At 42.4% G+C, this 25,082-nt stretch overlaps 1 protein-coding gene across 4 annotated transcripts in view; it reads left to right on the top strand.

Annotated features, from left to right (window-relative positions):
- Window positions 1-25,082, top strand: part of LOC140482725 (regulator of G-protein signaling 17-like) — a 108,064-nt gene that overhangs the window by 64,694 nt on the left and 18,288 nt on the right. For all 4 annotated transcript variants that reach the window (XM_072580282.1, XM_072580283.1, XM_072580284.1 and 1 more), the window contains 2 exons: window positions 5,788-5,927; window positions 9,127-9,228. In XM_072580282.1, coding sequence (XP_072436383.1) covers window positions 5,791-5,927; window positions 9,127-9,228 — 239 coding nt within the window. In that variant the 5' untranslated portion in view covers window positions 5,788-5,790. The remainder of the gene's footprint in view (window positions 1-5,787; window positions 5,928-9,126; window positions 9,229-25,082) is intronic.

Consider the following 25,082-nt stretch of genomic DNA (forward strand, 5'->3'; position numbering starts at 1 on the left):
TACTGCGAATCCTCTTGCAAGGATGCCTGCCTTGAAGAAGTTTTCCTCCTTTTTCCACAAGAATCTCAGTGAGTCTCTCTCTCTCTCTCTCTCTCTCTCTCTCTCACTGCAACCCCTAGGTCGTCTCCTCTGCCCTGAAGCTCTTCAACCATGTCCTGAAACAGACTCGATGCTACTTTCTCCCCACCGCCCCCCCCCCCCCCCCCACCTCATTTATCTCTCCACTTTGCAGGCATCCTGCCTCTATTCCGATGAAGGGCTTTTGCCCAAGACGTCGATTTTCCTGCTCCTTGGATGCTGCCTGACCTGCTGTGCTTTTCCAGCACCATTCTAATCTAGACTCTGGTTTCCAGCATCTGCAGTCCTTGTTTTTACCAAGTAAATTAAAGAAGGGCAACAAATTATCCACATCCCATGAAAGAATAAATAAGAACAATAAACAGGGAATTGAACTGTCTCCTGCCTGAAACAGATATACCTTCACTTTACATCACTGTAATATCGAGTAATGTTAGCTGCTTACCCGTTGCCTGGAAAAACGCTCACAATGTTTGGCCACTGTCACCTTTTGATCACTGTCAGGAAGAAGAAATAGAGGACAGAGAGAAGTCTGAGATCTTGCTGTGTACAGGTTTATCTGCCTTGTTTTTGTACTTTGCAATACTTCATCAAAAATAAAAACACGTAAACATGGTCCATCAAGCACATTACATTTGGGACATCATAAGGAATGTTGTGAAGATGCTACAAAGCTACAGGTTCCATCATAATTTGCGTCTTGTGTGGATGGGTTTTATTAATATTTCTCAAGTGAATTTCAAGCTCCCTTTAGGAACCTATCTCAGCATGAAGCACATTCCTAGAGACTGCAGCGGGCTCTTTGATCAGATTAGTGCTGAACCAGCCAATCCCTGGTTAATTTATCAGGACAATGCCCTGTGCAATTTGAGCCAACCTGCCGAATTCTCCATGGCAATGCTTCTACTAATCAGAGGCCATTTATCAACCAATCAACACTCTCCTATCATGCCGTTTAATGTTAGTTTTCCCCTAGAATTGGTTCTCTTGCGAATTGTCCTGATGAGTGCAAGATGAAAAACATCAACAAAATGTGTCATTTTTTAGCAATACACAAGTTCAATAGTTCATACAGCTACATTTATATCTCTTTGGTGTTAATAGTTTATCCATATTCAGTTCCAATTTTGCATTATTTCACCTTGTGAACATTCAGCCACTGCAAACAAGACCCGGACTAACTTGAATTCAGTCCATTCTTTAAAGACTTGGGATTGTTTTACATAACCTAAATTTAGAAGTTTAAGGATTGAAAGGTCACTGCTTTCAATCAGCTATACCAGTTAACAGTTGAAAGGTCTGGCTATTAACCCTAATTGAAAGGCCTTCGTGTGGCACAGTGGTAATACTCCCACCCCTACACCAGGAGGACCAGAGTTGAGTCCCAGCTGCTCAGAGATCTGTAATAATACTTCTAACCAGGTTAATTAAGAAAATAGGTAATTATTTTTTGAAAAGCAGACTCAGGGTCCTCTTGTGGCTCAGTGGTAGTGTCCCTACCTCTGAACTGAGAGCGAGGAGTAAAACAAATTAACCATAATCAAGAGGTCCTCCTGTGAAGCAGTGGTAGTGACCTTACCTCTGGGTCAGGAGGACCAGATCAAGTCCCACCTGCTGCAGAGATCTGTAATAACATCCTTGAACAGATTGATTAGAAAAACAGGTAATTTTAAAAAAATATCCTAATCGAGAGGTTGTCGTGTTACGCAGTGGTAGTGTTCCTACCCTTAGAGTGGAGGCCCAGGTTCAGATCCCACCTGCTCCAGAGGTGTGTAATAACATCTCTGAATAGGTTGATTAAGGAATTAGGTCAAATAAAAAAAAATAACGGGTATGACTATGATCGCAAACTGATTGTTATTGGACTGAAAATCCAGAGGCCCACGTGATCTGCAGACATTAAGTGAAATCCCACCAAAGCAGTGGAGGAACTTCTATTCAGTTAAAGCAATAAATCTGGGAATAAAATTCTCGTTGCAGTAATAGTGAAACTGCTGAATTGTTGTTTAAACCCTTCTCATTCACTCATGTTGTTTTGTAGGAGATTTGCCCAGTCCCATGACAATGTGGCAACCTCTTATCTGCCCTGTGCAGTGGATGAGCAACATCTCCCAGTTTTGTAAAACTGCTTACACATTGGTTCAAGAAAGCGACACACTACTTGTGGGCAACTGGGGGTAAACCATTGTTTATTTATATTTTTATTTTCTATGGGCTTCATTGGCTGGATCAGAATGTATTGCTCATCTGTAATTGCCCAAGAGAAGGTGTTGGAGAACTGCTGTAGCACACAGGAGCAGCTGGTGATCAGGAAGGCTAATGGAATGTTAGCCCTTATTTCAGGGGGGGGTTGGAATTTAAAAGTAGTGAAGTCTTACTGCAAGTGTGCAAGGTGCTGATGGCACTTTATCTGGGATACTGTGGGCAGTTTTGGTCCCTTAAGGAAAGATATTTTTTCATTGGAGACAGTTCAGAGAAGGTTCACTAGGATGATGCTGGTATGAAGGGGCTGTCTTATGAGCAAAGGTTGAACAGGTTGGGATTCTACTCTTTGGAGTTTAGAAGAATGAGAGGTGATCTCATTGAAACTTATAGGATTCTTAAGGGACTTAGCAGGGTAAATGCCGAGAGGATGTTACCCATCTAGGACCAGAGGGTATAGTCTCAGAATAACGGGGCACCAATTTAAGTCTGAGATGAGGAGGAATTTCTTTTCTCAGAGTTGTAATTCTGGAACTCCTTGCAAAGAGAGCTGTGGGGACAGAGTCCTGGTGTAAATTTAAGTTGAAGACAGATAGATTCATGATCAGTAAGGGATAAAGGATTACTGGGAACGGGCAGGAAAGTGAACATGAGGAATGTCGGATCAACCGTGATTCTATTGAATAGCAAAGCAGTTTGGAGAGCTGTTTTGATTTCTTCCGGTCATATGGTCTAACAACTCCAGTGCAGTTAGGCAGAGAGTTCTAGGATTTTGACATAGTGGCAGTGAATGAACGGTGATATTATTTCCATCTCAGGATGGTGAGTGGCTTGGAAAGGAACTTGCGGGTGTCATGTTCCCAGGTATCTATTGCCTTTGTCTATCTAGAAGGGTATAGACAGAGTAGATAGAGATAAGCTTTTTCCCAGGGTGAAGAATTCAATAACGAGAAGTCACGCTTTCAAGGTGAGAGATGGAAAGTTTATGGGGGATACACGCAGTAAATACTTCACACTGAGGGTGGTGGGTGTTTGGAACGCATTGCCAGCAGAGGTGGAAGAGACAGGTATGGTAGATTCATTTAAGATGCGTCTGGACAGATGCATGAGTAGGTGGGGATTAGAGGGATACAGATGCTTAGGAATTGACCGACAGGTTTAGACAGTACATTTGGATCGGCTCAGGCTTGGAGGGCTGAAGGGCCTGTTCCTGGGTTGTAAATTTTCTTTGTTCTTTCTTTGTTCTTTTTTTTTAGATTAGATTAGATTCTTGTTCTAGATGGGAGAGAACCATGTCAAACCCAGGCTTGAAATGTAGGTTGAAATAAAAGCATAGCCAGAGCTTCTAAACAAATAAAGAAGGCAAATGTTTAACCCAGTCAAACCCCATTAATTTTTACCAGCATGCCTTCATAGTCTTAGTCAGAGGGTCTCTAGTACAGAAACATACCCTTCAGTCCAACCAGTCCATGCTGAACATAATCCCAAACTAAACTAGTCCCACCTGCCCAGTTCAGCCCTCGAATCTGTGCCAACCTTTTATGCTAATCTAAGATCAAACTAACCTACATATGCTATATTTTACTGTCATCCACGTGACTCTTGGATAGGCAAATGATGACAGTAAAATGTAGTCATGATTTGGAGATGCCGTTGTTGGACTGGGGTGTAAAAATCACACAACACCAGGTTATAATCCAACAGGTTTAATTGGAAGCACTAGCTTTTGGAGCTCTGCTCCTTCATCAGGTGGTTGTGGAGGACACAATTGTAAGACACAAAATTTATAGCAAAAGTTTACGGTGTGATGTAACTGAAATTATACATTGAAAAATACCTTGATTGTTTGTTAAGTCTCTCATCTGTTAGAATGACCATGTTAGTTTCACTTCTTTCATATGCAAATCACAAAGCCTTTTGGGTTCACATCACACTACAGGTGACCACCATACACACACACACACACACACACACACTCTTACAGACACACACACTCCCACACTCTCATATGCACCCTCTCACAGACTTAGACCCCTTTACACTCACACACACATGCACTCTCTCTCACAGACACTCACAACTCCCCACCCCAGACACACACACACACTCCGACAGACACACACACACTCCCACACTCACACATGCATCCTGTCACAGACTTAGACCTCTTTACACACACACACACACACACACACACACAAACATACACACACACACACACACACACACACACACACACATCTGCACTCTCTCTCACAGACACTCACAACCCCCCCACCCCAGACACACAGACACACAGATACACATTTACATTTGTGGGGTGAATTTGTACTTGCAGAGTGACATTATTCTTTGCTCAAAAACTGCATGAATCCATGTAAGACTCTGTTAACTCACTTTTTAGATTAGCATCAGTCTAAACATTATGGCACAGACAACATACAGGGGGCTAACACCTTCCACATCTTATCTGGGCTGACACTAATTGTTAAAGTTAACCTGAGAATGTAACTTTTAAAAAAGGTTTTGTGATTTGCATATGAAAGAAGTGAAACTAACATGGTCATTCTAACAGATGAGAGATTTAACAAACAATCCAGGTCTTTTTCAATGTATAATTTCAGTTACATCACACTGTAAACGTTTGCTATAAATTCTGTGTCTTACAATTGTGTCCTCCACAACCACCTGATGAAGTGGCTCTCCGAAAGCTAGTGCTTCCAGTTAAACCTGCTGGACTGTAACCTGGTGTGGTGTGATTTTTAACTTAGTAAAATGTAGAGTTTGATATCAGAGTAAGATAAAAGGTCAGCACAGCATCGAGAGCCGAAGGTGTACACTCTGTGCTGTATTGCTCTATGTTCTATATCCCTCCAAACCTTTTCTATCCATGTACCTGTCCAAATGTCTATTAAACATTGTAATTGTACCCACATCCACCAGTTTCTCAAGAAGTTCATTCCACACGTGAATGACCCACTATGTGAAAAATTTGCCTTTCCTGTCTTTTTTAAATCTCTCTCCTCTCACCTTAAAAATGTGGCCCCTAGCCTTGAAATCCCCCATCCTAGGGAAAGGACAATTACCATTAACTCTAGCTATGCCTCTCATTATTTAATAAACTTCTATAAGGTAGCTTGTCAACCTCCTACAATCAGTGAAAAAGATCCCAGTGTATCCAGCCTTTCTTTAACTCAAACCTTCCATACCCACCAATGTCCTGGTAAATCTCTTCTGAACCGTCTCCAGCTTGATAATATCCTTCTTATAACTGGGCAACCAGAACTGGACGTAGTATTCTAGAAGAGAGATATAATGTTTAAAACAGATTTAGCACACCTGTCTTTGTTGCTCAGTCCTCTGAGTATAGGAGTTGGGAGGGCATGTTGAGGTTGTACAGGACATTGGTGAAGCCTCTTCTGGAATACTATGACTAGTTCTGGTCAGCCAGTTATGTTCATAGTTTTGAAACAGAACCTTCCTTATTTTTCTACTTTTGTTTTAAAGTGTATGGGATCTGAAGGAATAGATATGGGGAAGAGAGCAGAAACGAGAAGTGAAGGAGATGGCACCGATCCACAAGCATCGCCCAACCAGCGGCCAAACACGTGCTGCTTCTGCTGGTGCTGCTGCTGCAGTTGTTCCTGGTAGGTCAAATCCAACTCTCTCACGCTCGACTTTGGAGGGGAAGGAATGTGCGGGAGCAGGAGGAGGGAACAAGCTCAAAGTCCCATATCTGCCCTTAGGGTTGGTTGGGGTGGCATGGTGTCTCGGTGCTTAGCACTGCTGACTTACAGCACCAGGGACCCAGGTTCAACTCCAGCCTCTGGTGACTGGCTGTGTGGATTTTGTGGAGCACATTCTCCCCGTGTCGGTGTGTGCTTTCTCTGAGTGCTCAGATTTCCTCCTTCAGTCTAAAGATGTGCAGGTTAGGTGGATTGGTCATGCTAATGTAGTGTAGTGCTAATGCATGCTAGCTGGGTTAGCCATGGAAAATGTGGGGTTATGGGGTTAGGGTGGGGGTATGGATGGGATACTCTTTGGAAGATATGTGCTCACCCAGTGGGCTGAATGTGATCTTTCCACTCTGTCAGGCTTTTTTGATTTGTCACTCTTTGGGTTTTTCACTACTTTCTCCAGTACACAACCAGGGTAGAATTATGCAGTGCTAACACAGGGATTAAAAAAAAGTGTTTGCCTGTATTGGTGATTTGCTGCATTCTACTGTAGGTCATCTAGAACTATACTGCTCTTGTCCTAACTCACAGCAGGCCCCTGTCACCCAGAGGAGACAGGGGAGACAGGAGGCCAACTTGCAGAAGGTTTCAGAGAACATCTCTGGGACACCCGCACCAAACAACCCCATCACCCTGTGGCTGAACACTTTCACTCCACCTCCCACTCACCAAGGACATGCAAGTCCTGGGCCGCCTCCATCAACAATGTCTAGCTACTTGATGCCTGGATGACGAACGCCTCATCTTCCTCCTTGAGACCTTCCAGCACACGAGATCAATGTGGATTTCATCAGCTTCCTCATTTCCCTCCCCCCGCCTTATCCCAGATCCAACCTTCCAACTTGGCACCACCCGCTTGAATTGTCCTACCTGTTCATCTTCCTTCTCACCTATCCGCTCCACCCCCCTCTCTGACCTATCACAATCACCACAATCTATCTATCTGCATTCCCAGCTACCTTCCCCAGCCTCAACCCCTTCCATTTATCTCTCAGCTGCCTTGGACCACCCCTTCATTCCTGACGAAGAATTTACGCTCGGAACGTCAACTCTCCCATTCCTCGGATACTGCCTGACCGGGCTGTGCTTTTCCAGCACCACACTCTTTGACACTGATCTCCAGCATCTGCAGTCCTCACTTTCTCGAAGCCTTCTCACCCTTGTTTCCAAATCCTTTGCATTCTCACCCTTGTTTCCAAATCCTTTCATTGCCGCACCCATTTCCTAGCTCTGTTATCTCCTGCAGTCACACAGCCCTCGAAGATATCAGCGCTGCTCCAATCTGACCTCTTGTACGTCCTCAGTTAGAATTGCTCCAACTTTGATGGCTAGGCCTTCAACTGCCTGGGACACAAGCTCTTGAATGCCCCTCAACCCTCTATCTCACATCCCTCCTTCAAGTAGGAAGATAGTGTACTGCTCATGTTACTGGACCAGTAACCTAGAGTTCCAAAGAAGGGTCTGGACTCAAAACGTTAGCTCTGAATCTCTCCACAGAATCTCCCAGAGATAGTGAGTTTCTCCAGTATTCTGTATTATTTTATATTTATTGTAATAATCCCAAGTGTGGTTAACTTTCATCTGCCTTCTGAGTAATTAGGGTTGGGCAGTAAATACTGGCCTGGCTGGTAACATCCACATGTGTGAATGAACAAAAAAACCCTCAGACCCAATACATTGAAGAATGGGTTCAAACAAGTGGCAGCCCTTGACATCTGGAATTGAAAAAGCTGATCTAATGGTGGCCATGTGGCCACTGTTTCAGAAACCCGTCCTGTTTACTGATACTCTTTAGGGAAAGATATCTGCTTTCCTTACCTGCTCTGGCCTAATTACCTTCAGGAATGGTCCAGAGAAACAAACAGCTCAAGGACAAATTAGGGGATGAGCAACAAATGTTGGTCTTTCCACTGATACCCAAATCCCTGTGTAAGAATTCTTTTTAAAAAGACACACCTGAAGACTGACACCTTTTCGCCTGCGCTGATATTTCCTGACGTGGCTCCCTATTGGTTTATAACACTCCCATGAAGCCTTAGGCCCATAGGGCTGCTCTCATAAGTGTATGTTGTTGTTATTGATAGGACTGTCCATTCAGTGTTTGAAATGAAGCAAAGAAGGAAATGAAATACTGAGCCAAGTTAAAGTTGACCTAAAAATTATCTGTTGGAATTATCTAAGATCAAAGCATTTTCTTTCCTTTTATTGAACAGCCTTGTGGATGGGTCACAGCGAATTTTCAATTGTAGGAGAATGGAACAGACTGGATTGAGGAGCAGCAGAAGCCTGGGCTGTGCCCGGCGAGATTTTATTAGGTGATGGTCTGCTTGCAGTTATCTGAAAGTCACACTGTCCCACTGTGACTTTCTTGACTGACTCCCTCCTTCTACATCTGTTTGTCTTCTACATCTTCCGCCACAGTTACAGATGAAACCTTGTGAAAATTAATCTCAGAGTCTAGAAGGAGAAGATGTTCAAATGTTGATGAGCCAACTTTCAAAATTCTCTTTGAAACCCACCTCAACAGCCTGGCTCATAATCACCAAAGCAATTTTACCACCTTCAGCCTGGTATCCATATATTTTTATTTTATATTCATTCGTGAGACATGGGATAGGCCAGCACTGATAACCCTGACAAACATTAGCTCTGAATCTATCCACAGAATCTCCAAGAGATAGTGAGTTTCTCCAGTATTCTGCATTATTTTATATTTATTATAATCATCCCAAGTGTGGTTAGCTTTCATCTGCCTTCTGAGTAATTAATTTCACCATCTGCAATGGTGGCTTTTGAGTCTCAGGACATGAGTGTGAAGTTCTGAATTGCTTGTTCAGTGATATTACCAGTAGGCACATCCCCCATGAATGTACTCCATTGTACATCTTTATAAAGTACCCTGAAATAATTTATTTTTCTGCATCAAGGTGCTGTATAAATATAAGCAGTTGCTGCTGCATTAGAAGGAACATATCTCTTCAACTCACCCTCCAATTGATCCAGCATAATAGTGAAAACGAAGAATGACTTGGGGTCAAAAATGGGCGAGAATAATAAATATCAGCCTCTCTTTTCCTTTGCTGGAATGCTGTATGTTTTCTCTTTCCAGTCTCTCTGCCAGGAAAGAAGAGCGTGAGGAGACAGCAGGAAGACCCACTGAAGAAACAAAGATGGAGAGCACTGTGGAGACCATTGAATCTAATGAAGAGAGGTCAGGCGAATGGGTTCAGTTGTTTTCATTTAAAGTGTCTAGCCTTTGCCTCAGGGACCTTCACAAACTCAACTGAACTCTACAGGCAGTCTCGATTACCGTCTGCCAACCAATTCTTAATTGTCCATTAGTTTTCTGTTCTCAAATTAAAATTTGCATTGGGAACCGTGGAGAATTGCCTAGAATTTCATGAGGTCATAGATAGGTTGGTGGAATGGGCAGACATTTAGAAAGTGAAATTCAGTGCAGAGAATTGTGAATTGTCTTAGTTTTGTAGAAAGAGCATGGAGAGACAAGAAAAAGAAAAGGGTACCAGTCTAATGGGTACAGGAGCCCAGGGACCTAGGTCCACATGTGCGAAAGTCATTGAAGCTTGCAGGACATGTCATGAGAGTGATTAACAAAGCCTATTGTATCATGGGCTTTATTGTAGATGCATAGAATACAAGACCAAGGGGGTGATGCTGAACTTGTACAAGATACTGTTCAGACCTCAGCTGGGATGCTGTGTCCAGTTCTGTTCGCTGCATTTTAGGGATGCTTCTCAAGAATAGTTCCACTGATAAGGAATTTTAGTTACATGGAAAGATTGCAGAAGTTGGGACTGTTTCTTCCTTGGAGATAAGAAAGGTGTGAGGATACTTGGTGAAGGTGTTCAAAATCATGAGGATTCTGGACAGAGGTGGTAGGGAGAAACTGTTCTCATGGATCAGTCGAGAATGAGAGGATAGAGATTTAAAGTAATTGGCAAAGGAAGCAATGGGGACATGAGGAGATGCCTTTTCACTCAGCATGTAGTTAACATCTGGAATTTACTGCTTGAGTATGTAGTGCAGAGCTGTTCAATTGAGGCATTCACAAGGCAGTTTCAAAGTTATCTGGAAAGGAAGCACTGCGCAGGTTTACATGGGGAAGGTGGGTGAATGGCACTTGGTGAATTTTTATTCAGGGGGCGGAGCAAACATGATCGGCTGAAAGGCCTCCTTCTGTACTATGATGATTCTGTGATTCTGTAATGAGTGACTTGTTTAAATAAAACCCCTTGTTCACAATATTGGTGAGTCATTGGCCTATTATCTGCACTGACTTTCCTTAATCCAATCCCTTTTCCTCATCAATTTGAACCCTTCTCCTGTCCGAATGGTCTCTTCTTTCACCAGGACTTAAGTGCCACTAGGACTGGATAGTGATACTAAGGGAAGTGAGAGTGGAATTTGCAGAGGCAGTTGCTGTAATATTTTTCCTCTTCCTTAGACCCAGGGGCTGGAGGATTGAAGAAACACGTAAGAATAACACAACAATCAGTTTAACTTTGATGCTGGCAAAGGAATTATAAGGGAGATAATGATAAAGAGACCTGATTAAAATATTCAAAATTGGTGCAGAGTCATTAGAGACGGAGTGTTCCCACTCTGTACTGGCATGATCCATGATTCTGTAATTCTATGACTTATACAACATTATATTCCTTGTTGAGGAAGCTCCAAACTATTCATTTAGTTCCTCAGCTATGTTCCTTGCCTCCAGTGGTAAATCTCCTTTCTGGTCCCTTATTCATCCCACTTCTCCTTTTACCATCTTTTAAAATGTACCTGCCAAGGGCAAACTTTTGGATTCACTTCTATGATCGCTGCTAGTCTTTTCTCAACCTCTAGCTTTCCTTCTCTTATTTATTTCTTCACTGCCCCTGCTCTGAATTTTCTATATTTCACCTTGGTTCTCAGTTATATTATCCACCTGACATCGTCATCAGCACACTTTTCTCTTCTTCTTAATCCATCTCCTTTGTCGACACAGGAGCTCTGGATTTGTTTGCCCTACCTTCCCTGTGTGTGGGTGTTATTAAGGTATCTCTACCTTAAAGACAGCCCATTGTTCAATGACTAGTTTGCCTGCCATTCCTTGATTCCAATTGGATCTGGGTCAGATCTACCCCCATCGACAGGGATGCACTGACTGTGATCATCCTTTTACAGAATACAGGAATTGCAGACAGCTCCTGAGGTAGCAGCAGGTGTAACAGCAACACAATGTTGAAAAAATGTGACAAAAAGTACATTCATTTCACTCATTAAGCACAGCTGCTTCCAGCTGTTAATGATTTCCTGGTGTTTTGTTTTGTTACGTAAACTCATTGGAACACAGAAAAGAATTCTCAAAGGTTTACAACAGCATTTTTAGAAAGCATTCTCTCTCTCTCTTTCTCTCTCTCTCTCTGCTCATTTTCCTCTCCCTTTCTTTCTCCTGTTTTTCACATTTCCTCCCCTTTCTCTCTCCCTCACTCTCATCCATCATTCTGAAACTCATTGCAGCTTCTCTCCGACGCATCTTTGTGCCTTTTATCTTTTCAATTTCCCACTTGCTGTTTTCTTTCAATCGTTTTCTCTGTCATTCCTTTCTCTCTTCCTCTTGCCCCACTCCACCTGTTTCTTGACTTTATCTCTCATCTCTTCACTCTCTTTTCGAAGTCAAACATCTGTAGGTTCGGGTGCAGAGTCTTGATCACATAAAACAGGCTGAGATTATGAGTGTAGTATGAATGCTACACTAGTGTCTTTCAGATGAAACATCAAACAAGGTACCATTGTTCATTCAGAAAGGTATAAAACCTTGCTCTTCAGAAGGTTACTGATAAGAAATAATATCTTTCATTCCCTCTTTATCGATGGTTCCAGATTTGCTGAGTAGTTCCAGCATTTCTTGTCCTTATTTCAGATTTTCAGCATTAAATGCATTTGCTTTTGTATCATCATCAAATTATTTGTTACATATATGCGAATATATTTACATATTATTTACGAGCAGGAGTAGACTGTTCAGCCTCTCAAGCCTGTTCCACCATTCAATAAGTTCATGGCTAGTCTGATTGTGGCTTCATCTGTACTTTCATGTTTAGCCCTCTATAAATGTTGACTCCCTTATTCACTAGACTGTACCTACCTCTGCCTTAAAATTCTTCAATGACCCATCTCCACACTTCTCTAGGAAAGAGAGTTCCAAAGAGTCATAACCTTCTGAGAGACAAAAGAAATCCTCTGATCTCTGTTTTAAGTGGAAGATGCATGATCTTAAACTATGTCCTTTGGTTCTAACTTCTCCCACAATGGTAAATGTCCTTTTCATATTTGCCTGATCTAGTTGTCTCAGGATCTTATATTTTTAATAAGTTCCAATATCTTCAAATTATTTTTAATATTTTCACTTACCTTTCTGAGCTTCAATGGATACAGACCCTGCTGATGTTCAAACTTGCTTCCTAAGATAACCCGCATATCTCAGTCATAAGATGACGGTGCCTTCTTTGAACTGCCTTTGAAATGTTTACAGCCTTCCTTAAATAAGGAACCTAAACTGTGCACAGGACTCCAGAGGTGACCTTATCAACATGGTGTCCAGATTCAACAAAACATCCCTACTTTTATATTTAATTCCCCTTGCAATAAGTATCAACATTCCATTTACTGCCCTAATTCATTGTTGTCCTTGTGTCTTACATGTGATTCATGTACTAGTACACCCAGATCCTGTTGTTCTCCAGAACTCGGCAGTCTCTCTCCCTTTATATATTACGCTGGCTTTCTATTTATCCTGCCAAATTGTACAAGGTCACATTTTTCACCTTACATTCCATCTGCCAATTTTCCTCCACTCACTCAACCTATCCTTTATCACTTTGTAGACTCTTTATGTCCTCTTCACAAGTTCTTTTCTACCCACCTTTATCGCATCAGTATATTTTGCAATCATGCATCCAGTTCCTTCGCCCAAGTCATTGTTCTAATTTGTGAAAAGATGAGTCCCTAGTACTAATCCCTGTGGTTATACCTTTTGAACATGAAAATAACCCATTTGTGAGTATTTTCTGCTTTCTGTTTGGCAGCCCTCCATCATGTCATTGCTACACCATGAGCTCTTACTTTGTATATAGACAATAGACAATAGACAATAGATGCAGGAGTAGGCCATTCTGCCCTTCGAGCCTGCACCGCCATTCAATATGATCATGGCTGATCATTCCTAATCAGTATCCTGTTCCAGCCTTATCTCCATACCCCTTGACTCCACTATCTTTAAGAGCTCTATCCAATTCTTTCTTAAATGAATCCAGAGACTGGGCCTCCACTGCCCTCTGGGGCAGAGCATTCCACACAGCCACCACTCTCTGGGTGAAGTAGTTTCTCCTCATCTCTGTCCTAAATGGTCTACCCCGTATTTTTAAGTTGTGTCCTCTGGTTCGGCACTCCCCCATCAACGGAAATATGTTCCCTCCTGCCAGAGTGTCCAGTCCTTTCATAATCCTATACGTTTCAATCAGATCCCCTCTCAGTCTTCTAAACTCAGGGGTATACAAGCCCAGTCGCTTCAGTCTTTCCGTGTAAGGCAATCCTGCCATTCCAGGAATTGACCTCGTGAACCTACGCTGCACTCCCTCAATAGCCAGAATGTCTTTCCTCAAATTTGGAGACCAGAACTGTACACAGTACTCCAGGTGTGGTCTCACCAGGGCCCTGTACAGCTGCAGAAGCACCTCTTTGCTTCTATACTCAATCCCTCTTGTTATGAAGGCCAGCATGCTATTAGCCTTCTTCACGACCTGCTGTACCTGCATGCTTGCCTTCATTGACTGGTGGACAAGAACACCCAGATCTCTCTGAACAGCCCCTTTACCTAATTTGATACCATTGAGGTAGTAATCTGCCTTCCTGTTCTTGCCACCAAAGTGGATAACCAGACATTTATCCACATTAAACTGCATCTGCCATGCATCTGCCCACTCACCTAACTTGTCCAGGTCACCCTGTAATCCCCTAACATCCTCATCACATTTCACCCGACCACCTAGCTTTGTGTCATCAGCAAATTTGCTAATGTTATTGCTGATACCATCTTCTATATCATTTACATATATTGTAAAAAGCTGCGGTCCCAGCACGGATCCCTGCGGTACCCCACTGGTCACTGCCTGCCATTTCGAAATGGAGCCGTTAATCACTACCCTGTGTTTCCTATTTGCCAACCAATTCTCTATCCAATCTAGTACTTTGCCCCCAATCCCGTGCGCCCTAATTTTACTCACTAACCTCTTGTGTGGGACTTTATCAAAAGCTTTCTGAAAGTCCAGGTACACTACATCCACTGGATCTCCCTCATCCATCTTCCGAGTTACATCCTCAATAGTAGCCTTGAAGGTGACATCTTGCCAAATGAGTTCCTGAAATCCAAATACAGCACATCCACTAGTTTCCCTTTATCCACACTGCTTGTTTCTGCCTCAAACAGCACCAATAAATATTCCTCTAACAAGACCTAACTTCTCTCATCAAAATATTCGGCAGTTACTATTGACATCAGAAGGTAGGCGTTTAAAGGAAATGATGTTTAAAAAAAGGCTTTTGCACATCCAACGCTTTGCAAGTTAAAAGTCAGACAAAATGATTGAGGAGTAGGGGATGATGAATATATTAAACCCAAAAAAGACATTGACTATAAGTGTGATACATGTAAAAGAAATCAGATGACAATGCAAGGACTTGAGTAAATCTCCCATTATCAAGAGACTTCAATGAAGTTGTGGCAATCAACTTGATTTATGAAATAAGGAAAGAAAACATTTGCAGTTCTTTGACATGGCAAATAGATTTAGACTGTCTACAGTAAGATGTAGAGAAAGGAGCAAAAGTGAGCAAGTTAGTGGAGAAATGGATAGCGACTGGAGGCAATGGCTAAATTCCTAACTGACAATGAATGGAGTTTGCCAATAATATATTTAACAATATGTGTGAAAATATGATAATTGTGTCAATGAACATAACAGCACAAAGTCCCTTTAGTATTGGGGTGAGTGAAGAAAATCAACTGGTGATAATTGAGATGCTTTATCTCAACCTAGTAAACCAAGCAAGTTGTAAACTAAAGTCTGTTGTGGCATGGATTGTCCATATGAAGTGCTTATAAATGGTCAAGCTCTACAGGCGGTATTAATGGGATTTTTTTAAGAGAAACCCAAGAATTCCTTCAGTAATCAGTGATCATAGAATCATAATTTATATATTGCAAGGAAAGAGGTTCTCCATTCCTGACAAAGGGTCAGTTAGACTCGAAACATCAGCTCTTTTCTCTCCTTACAGATGCTGTCAGACCTGCTGAGATTTTCCAGCATTTTCTCTTTTGGTTTCAGATTCCAGCATCTGCAGTAATTTGCTTTTCTCCATCCCATTGTGTCCATGCTGGTCATCAAACATCCATCTATTCTAGATTAAAAAGTGCTGGAATTCAGAGGGGGTCAGACAGAAAGAGGATATGGTGACAGAGTGTGTAACAAGTAAAGCTAAAAGAATGAGTTCACAATCTGAAGATGTTGAGATCAATATTAAGTCCGGAATGTTGTAAAGTGCTTAGTCTGAGGATGGGATGTTGTTTCCACATTTTGTGCTGTGATTCATTAGAACATTGCAGTATATCGAGGAGAGATGTGTGGGCATGTGAGCAGGACCTTGTGTTAAAATGACTAGCTATAGGAAGGTCAGAATTATGATTGTGCACAGACCTGAGTTGTTAGAACATGGAACATTACAGCATAGTACAGGCCCGTTGGCTCTTGATGTGGCACCGATCTGTGGAAATAATCTGAAACTTATCTATCCTACAGTATTCCATTTTTATCCATATGTTTATCCATATGACTATTTAAATGCCCTTAAAGTTGGCGAGTCTACTACAGTTGCAGGCAGGGTGTTCCACGTCCCTAATACTCTGAGTAAAGAAACTACCTCTGACATCTTTCATATATCTATCAAACCTCAATTTAAAGCTGTGTCCCCTCATGCTAGCCATCACTATCAGAGGAAAAAAGCTCTCACTGCCCACCCTATCTAACCCTCTGATTATCTTATTTGTCTCAATTAAGTCACTTCTCAACCTTCTCTTTAACAAAAAACAGCCTCAAGTCTCTCAGCCTTTCTTCATAAGACCTTCCCTCCATACCAGGCAACATCCTAGGAAATCACCTCTGCACCCTTTCCAAAGCTTCCACATCCTTCTTATAATGCGGTGACCAGAACTGTACGCAAAACCTCAAGTTCTGCAAAGCAGTCACACAGTCTGTGTTTGATTTCTCCAACATAGGGAAGGCCATGTTGGGTGCAGTAAATACAAAATACCAGATTGGAGATGGTACAGATGAAATGCTGCTTCACCTGGAAAGACTGTTTAGGCCCTTGGACGATGAGCAAGGAGGAAGTGAAGGGGCAGGTGTTGCACCTGCTGTGATTACATGGGAAGGCGCTGTGGGAAGGTCAGGTGGTCAAGGACAAGGATGGTCCTTGTGAAATGCAGAAGGGAGGGGTGACGGGAAGATTTGTTTAGTGGTGGCATTCTGCTGGAGTTGTCTGAAAAGGCAGAGAATGATCCTTTGAATGCGGAGGCTGGTGGGATGAAAAATGTGGAGCGATAGGATCGGAGAGGGGGCTGGGTCTGATTGAGGTGCTCTTTGGAGAGTTGGTGTGGACTCAACAGACTGAATGACCTCTTTCTGCATTGTAGGAACTCTGTGACTCTATCTGTCACTTAATGAAATGGGATAAATACAGTCTGCGACAACAACTGCTTCCATTCATATAGCGCCCTTTTCATTGTAAAACATCCTTCACAGAGGTATTCGTGAACTAAGCTACATTAGGAGATATCTGGGACAGATAATCAAAAACCTGATCAAACATGTTTCAAGGAATGTTGTTAAAGACGTAGTGAGAGTTTGAGAGGGAATTTCAGAGATTATGGGCCTAGGCAGCTGAGGGCATTGCTGCCAGTGATGAAGGAGTTGGAATTGAAGATGTTCCAAAAGTCAGGAGGAGATGAGGGATCTCATTTGTAAGGCTGGATGCAATTACTGAGACAGGAAAAGATTGCGAAAGGCATAGTCATGAGGGACTTGAAAACAGGATAAAAATGATCAGATGTGTGTTGCTGGAGAAGGGGAGCAAGACCATGGAGGGGAGACGTTAAAGGGACTTAGGAGAGTAGAACTCAGAGCTTTGGATTAGCTGCGGGTTTTTGGAGGGGGCAGGAAGATGGGAGAGTGGTGAGGAGACGATGCAAATGGTCAAAACAACAAAGGCATGGGTGACCGTTTCAGCAGTGAATGAGCTAAGGCAGAGCCAGAGTCCGGTGATCTCAAGGAAGCAGAGTGGTTTGTACATGATCTGCAAAATGAGAGACTGTGGGTGGTCTGTCTGTGTGTTCCACTGTTGGCACTCTGCTCTTTTTTTTATAATGATCATCAATAGAAAATGGAAGTTGTCTGGTAAGAGGAGCAGAGGTTCTGAGAGGAGTGTGATTAAATGATGGGCGGGCAGTGAATATGTGTTCTCCAAGTAGATGCTGCTGGTGCATGGCAGGAAACTGAACAGTGAACTGAAGGACATTGTGCTCTGTTAAATATGTCCTGCTAACAAGTTGAATCAGCTCTTCATCCACATAGCTGTGCAGTCCAGCGGAAATGGTTTTATGAGGACATTTATTGGTTTTGGCGAGGTGAAGATGTTCCAGCTGTGTTTACTTTCCAGGCTACAGGAGTTTCACATTTTTATAACCCCCCCCTACTCACCAATATATTTTGTTTTCTTCAACCACAGTTATTTATTTCCATGAACATCCATCACTCTCAGCATTCCTGTGCTTGCTGCTGTCCATTATTAACCCTGAAGAGTATAGGGGCTGAACTCCCTTAGAGGATGACAGAATCTGCGTATCTATGGTGCATTTTTCTGTGTCCTGATGTGCTAAGGGGCTTTACCAAGAATGTACTTTTTTTAAAAAAGTGTAGTCACTGTTGTAATGATGGAAACATGACAACCAATTTGCTCAGAGCAAACTCCCCCAAACAACAATGAGGTAATGACTAGATAATCTACATGGCATGATATTGTTGAAGGATATATACTTATGTAGGATATGCAGAAGAACTCCAGCCTCTCCTTATAACTCAAACCATCCAGTCCCAGTAACATCCTTGAAAATCTTTTCTGCGCCCTGTCCAATTTAATAATATCCTTTGCATGGCAGGATGATCAGAACTGCGTACTGTACTCTAAAACTGGCATCTCCAAAGTCCTGTAAAACTGTAGCATAACGTCTCAATTCCAAAACTCAATGGTCTGAGCATTGAAGGCATTATTTGCAGAAAGATTGTATAAGGTTTTTTGCAATAATCTTTGATCAGAGTTCCCGATTGATATTCATTTAAGACACAATCGCAATATTGTTCGAAGGGAAACAAAATGAACTTCACTTTCATTTAGTCTGATCACAGCCAATGGAAATGTCCCATTGTGTTTCATATTAAAGTGTGGTCACTGTTGCTAGACAGCTGAACATGGCAGCCATTTTGATACATCATTTGATTCCACAAGTTGCTCAGTTAAATAAATATACTCAGTTAAACCCATCACTGGACAATAAGGAATGAAGGCTGAGACACTAGGCTAATTCTCTGCTTTTGATGTAGAAAAATCTTTAACGTATATCACAGCAAACAAAGAGGATTTGATTTAACATCTCTTTTGAAAGTCGGAACCTCCCACAACCCAGAAAGCACAGATTGCCATACTGAATTGTTAGCCTAGGTTCTTTACTTTGGCATCTTGACTGAATTAGCACTTAGGACAGCACTTTCCTCTGTGAGAGAGGTGGTGAGATGGGGAATTAATTGGCGAAGCTGATCCTGGTGCAATACTCTCCCACTTCTCACTGCCTGACCAGTTAGGTACTAAATGAAAATGTACATTCTTTTTTTAAAAATTATTATTTAACCTATTTTACTAATCAACCTGTCTCACGCAGATTACACATTTCTGGAGCTGGTGAGACTTGAGCCTGGGTCTCCCGACCACTGCTCCACAAGAAAGTCCCTGAGAATGTCCATTCTTGAATCCCCAGCAATTAAGGCCTTTAATTGGTCAGTTAATGGCTATGTGGTCTCCATTTGCCCAAATCTGTGAGCAATTGAGGGACAAATGGCTTTTGAAAGCCAAATACCTTGCCCTTGCTTTTGACCCCACCCCTCGAATTGCCCCTCTGCTCATATATTTCCACCCCACGAGAGGCAGAAGAATATGACTTACCTCCTTGCCATCGGATGCCCTAAGACTAGACTTCAATTGATGCTCTTTTGGACCCAAACGCAGCCAATCTCTGCCTGGTCAGCAGTTTCTGTTGTGGCAAGATTTCACTGTTGAAGCCTTCAATAGGCTAAGACGCTTGACACTCAGCCTTTAACAAGTTATAATTGGATTTTGAACCAGCAATCTTTCTTAATGGTGGGGCCAGTAAGTTGGCCACCAATGGACTTGCCTCCATCCACAGTTGGACTGCAAATCAGAAAGTTACAGTCTTAGAATCTGAAAAGGGGAAATCTTCACAAGACACTTACTAGCTATGGTGTTGTGGAGGTTCTGTTTTTGGGATTTTGTTTCCTTTCATGAGATGTGAGTGCACTGTCAGGGCTAGCCTTTGTCGCCTGTGTCTAATTGTCCTCGAATTGAGTGACTTGCTCAACAATTTCAAGTTAAAATCGACCATATTGCTGTGGGTTAGGAGTCACATGTACACCATGTCAGGTAAGGACAGCAGTTTGGGGAAGCGATGGTCTAGTTGTATTATCACTGGGCTGTTAACCCAGAGAACCAGGTAATGTTCTGGGGACCTGGGTTCGAATCTCACCACAACGGAAGGTGGAATTTGAATTCAATAAACATCTGGATTTAAAGTGTGTACTGATAGCCATGAACCTATTGGAAATAACCCATCTAGTTCACTAATGTCATTTAGGGAAAGAAACTGCCATCCTTACCTGATCTGCCCTAAATGTGGCTCCAGACCCACAGCAGTGTGATTGGGGCTATTAACTGTCCTCTGGGCAATTAGGGATGGGAAATAAATGCTGGCCTGGCCAGCGATGTCTTCCTTCCCTAATGGACATTAGTGAACAAAATGGATTTTTAACAACAATTTCATGGCCCCCAGTGTTAAGACTAGCTTTCCATTTCAGACTTTGATTAGCTAATTTAAATTCCACTAGCTGCTGTAGTTCAATTCCTACCCCAGGTATTTATCCTGACTTCTGGATTACTGGTCCAGTCCAACATCTCTCCCTAATTATCCCAGAACTTAGGGATATGGGAAAATGGATGGTCAATTCTTTGAAATTGACAGGACAACTAGAGAAGATTAATAGGAAGCATTTGGATCATTTTATTTAGTCATGGAATGTGGGCATTGTTTGCTGGGCCAGCATTTATTGCCCGTTCCTAGTTGCCCCTTGAGATGCTGCAGTCCGTTCAACGTGGGTGGGCCCAAAGTATGTTAGGGAAGGAGTTTCAGGATCTTAATCAAGTGACACTGAAGGAACAGAGATATATTTCAAGGTGTGGAACACTGATGCTTGGTTGTATTAAGACAGAATCAGAGAACAACAACTAGGAGATTATGTCATACCCTTATAGAACATCAGTTGGGCCTCACCTGAAGTGTTGTGTCCAGTTCTGAATGCCACGTTTGAAGAAGGATGTCAATCATTTGAAAAGATGCAGGGGGAGGTTTACTGGAGTAGTGTCAAGGTGAGAGGCCTCACTGATGCAGACATACAGAAGGAGGTTTGATTGTTCCCTTTGGAGCAGAGAAAGTTGACTGAGGTGTCTAATGTCATGAAGCATTTTGATAGAGTAAATAAAAAGAAACTGTTTCCAGTGGCAGGGTTGGTAACCAGAGAAAAACTGAATGAAGGCAGTTGGCAAGAAATTGGGAGATGGCATGATGTATTTACTTAAACTGCAAGTTGTTATGATCTATAACATGCAGCCCAAGAGGGCAATGGAAGGAGATTCAATGAGAACTTTCACAAGAGGTTTTTTATCCATTCATGTAGGGGTAATACATGTATGGCACTGAGTTGAGAGCACGGGACTGGGACCAATTGGATAGAACATAGAGTGTAATACAGTACAGCATGGACACAGGCCCTTTGGCCCACCATGTACTGACCATGATGCCATCTATACTGTTCCCATCTGCCTTCACGTGATCTGTATCCCTTTATTCCCTGCCTGTTCATGTATCTGTTTCGCAAAGGTAGTTCAGCAAAGAGCTAAAAAAGGCACAAAGCTCGAAACATGAGTTCAAATTCTGTCATGGCAGTTTGATAATTTTAAGATAAAAACTGATTTCACTAATCTTCATCATCATAAAACTGTGGAATTATTAGCAGTAGATTTGTTTCACAATCTCCTTTTCAGGGAAAGGAACCTGCTGTACCTCTCTGGCAATCACGAGGCAGTCTTCCAGTTCTGGGTCTCTTTCCTGTGTTTTGATATCCAAACTAAACTCCAGATGAGGTCAGAGATCTCGGCCTGTTTACTTGAGAAAGTGAATGCTGTTTTTTGTTTTGCTTAATTCTCTTGTCTTCTACTTCAGAATAGTTTACTGTAATTGTGAACTGAAGAATTGTCCTATTCCATGAACTTTACTTCAGCAAGTAGTCACCCTGTTCAAAACCTTAGCAGAATCTTGCGAAAATTAACTTCATCTGATATCCATAAAGTCTCCTTCATAGGAGCTCAATTTGATGAATCATAGAATCCTTACAGTGTAGAAATAGGCCATTTGGCCCAACAAGTCCACACCAACCCTTCGAAGAGTATCCCACATGGACCCATTCCCCTGCCCAATTAATCTACATTTCCCCTGACTAATGCGCCTGACTCACACATCCATGAACACTGTAGCATAGCCAATTCACCTAACCTGTACATCTTTGGCTGTGGGAGCACGCACACGCACACACACCCACGCGTGCGCACACACAATGTACAAACACTATGCAGACCATCGCCCGAGACTGGAATTGAACCCAGGTACCTGGCGCTGTGAGGCAACAGTGCTAACCACTGAGCCACCATGTTGATGAGTTAGATCTGACCTCCCACAGATTTAGAAACACCTATTAATCCTCTCTAATCAGCTGATCCTATTCCAAGTGCTCACTTTGGTTCTGACAATTAATTCTGGAAACATTTCCCAATAGTGAGATTAAACTGAATCAGAAATTGCTGACAAAACTCAGCAGGTCTGGCAGTGTCTGTGGGAAGAGAGCAGAGTTAACATTTCAAGTTCAGTGACTCTTCATCAGAACTCATGAGTCAATAGACTCAAAATTTTAACTCTGCTTTCTTCCCACAGGTGTTGGCAGACCTGCTGAGTTTCTCCAGCAATTTCTATTTTTGTTTCAGATCTCCAGGATCCACGATTTTCTGTTTTAGCAATGTTAAATATATCACCAATAATTAATCAATTTGCCTCTTGATCTTTCATTTCCTTGAATCTACGTACTTTGTAATCCTCGGGTAGTTAATTCTAAGTTTTGGAAGATGAGAATGTACCTCCAATTTCCTTTCCTCACTTGCCAAGACCTGAGAATTTGTTTAGCTAAAATTCCATGCCTTTGTTATGATTGAAGTGTTCGATCAGCTATGATCATGAAATGGTGAAGCAGACTCAATGGGCTGAATGCCCTGCTTCTATTTGTATATTCCTATACATTTTCTCATTAGTTTTTTTTCCTGGCATGTGGGCATTGCTGGTGAAGTCAGCATTTTTTGCCCTGCCTTTGGGAATGACAGCACTATTGAATAGTTCACAAATGATTATACATGTATTGCTTTCCAGAACTGCTTACCCTGTTCTCAAGCAGTCGGGAACTGGGTGCAAATGTTTGTTTTGGTAACCATCTGCAGAGTTGCCAGTGGGGGGAGTCGGTGAAAGGGCTGTCACCCCACACTCGAGAATGTTCGGCTAAAGCTTTGCTCTTCATAAACCATTCCCTCACCTCAGTCCCCAAGCCTCACAATCCCGTCCTCCCCGAAAACCCTCTGCTGGAGCATTTGGATTTGCAATCACTCCCCCCTCCCCCCCACCCCCAACCTCGAACATGCTACTTCTACTGAGAGACAAGAGCTCACTGTCCTGGATTCACACCCTTTCCTGGCAGAGAGAAGCAGGCTGTGGCCACTTGCACTCGCACTCTCTCCATGGCATTGATTACTTTTATATGACCTATTTCGGCAGAAAATCTTGAGTTAAGGACGGAACTCCTGATATTAACAGCCAACAGTTAAATGGGAAAACCTCCTTCAATATTATTACTTTCATTTTAAGTAGTGTCTTCCAGGAAGTAAAACAGAGAAATGTAAAAGATTAGGAGCATGAGTACGCCATTCGGCCCTTCAGATTTGCTCTGCCATTCAATACAATCACAGCTGATCATCCAAGTCAGTTCCCTGTTCCTGTTTTCACCCATACCCTTTGATTTTTTCAGCCTTCAGAACTATATCTGTCTCCTAGTACTGAGAATGGGATAATCCTGTATCTTAATTCTGTGTTCTCAGCTTACTGACCTTCCTGCCAATAAAAACTTTTTACTTCTCTCCTGCAATGAAACCCTTCCCGTTTGGAATATTCTGATCAAATTCCCACCTACCCTGACTACAACAACTTCAGATCATGATGTCTGTCTTTGTCCTATACTACACTTCATTTTATTTTCTTTATCTTTTTCTTGTCTTAGTCATCCTTTTTCTGGATTGCTCTTGTGCCTTTCCTTCCTACCACATTGCAGTCAGAAGGTCACTATGCAACCATTCACTTTACCATTCACATCATTTTAAGGTGAGCGGGGAAAGGTATAAGAAAGACCTGAGGGCAACTCCTTCACGTATATATGGACTGGGCTGCCAGAGAAAGTGGTTGAGGCATTGAGGCAGGTATGATAGCAACATGTAAAAAAAAAACATTTGGGTAAGTACATGAATGGGAAAGATTTAGAGGGATTTGGACCAAATGTGGGCAATTGGAACTAGCTGAGTGGGCACCATGGTTAGCGTGGATCAATTTGGGCTGAAGGGCCTGTTTCCATGCTGTATTACTCTCTGACTCTATGATTCTATTTGGGTCCAGCATTTTTTCTGTACTTATTTTCATTCTGTTTGGCTTCTGTTTAATCTCTCCTGGCTGATTATCCTCAGACTCTGATGAAAAGCCGTCAACCTGAAATATTAAGCCTGCTTCTCCATTCACAGATGGTACCAAACCTTTTATTTGTTCTTGTTTGTTAATGGGATTTGGGTGTTGCTGACTAAACTAGCGTTCATTTCCCATTCTATTGCTTGGAGAAGGTGGTGGTGAGCTGCTTTCTTGAATCGCTGCAGTTCATTGGTGTAGGTACAGCTACAGTGCTGTTAGGAAGGAAGATCCAGGAATTTGACCCAGTGACAGTTGAACGAACAAAAATATAGTTCTAAGTCAGGATGGTGTGTGGCCTGGAGAGGACATTAAAGGTGCTGATCCTTCCATATAGGTGTGCCTTTGCTGTTCTAGGTGGCAGTGGTCTTGAGTTTATCAGTGGAACCTTGGTGAGTTACTGTAGTGCATCTTGTAGGTGTCACACTCAGCTGCTACTCTGCATCAATAGTGGAGGATGTAAATGTTGAAGAATGTGGGAGAGGTACCAGTCAAGTCGGCTGCTTTGACCTGAATGGTGTCAAGCTCCTTGGGTGTTGTTGGAACTGTGCTCATCCAGGCAAGTGGGGAATATTTCATCAACCCCCTGACTTATGCCTTGTAGATGATGGCCAGGCTTTGGGAGTCTGGGGATGAATTCTTCACTGCAGTATTCCTAGTCCCTAACCTGGTCTTGTAGACACATTAATTGGATTTTTTTTCTTTACTCATGGGACATGGGGGCCAATGGCTGGACCAGCACTTGTTGTCCATATCTAATTGCCCTTAAAGAGGTGCTGGTGAGT

The sequence above is a fragment of the Chiloscyllium punctatum genome, chromosome 11, assembly GCF_047496795.1.
Source record: "Chiloscyllium punctatum isolate Juve2018m chromosome 11, sChiPun1.3, whole genome shotgun sequence".
NCBI lineage: Eukaryota > Metazoa > Chordata > Chondrichthyes > Orectolobiformes > Hemiscylliidae > Chiloscyllium > Chiloscyllium punctatum.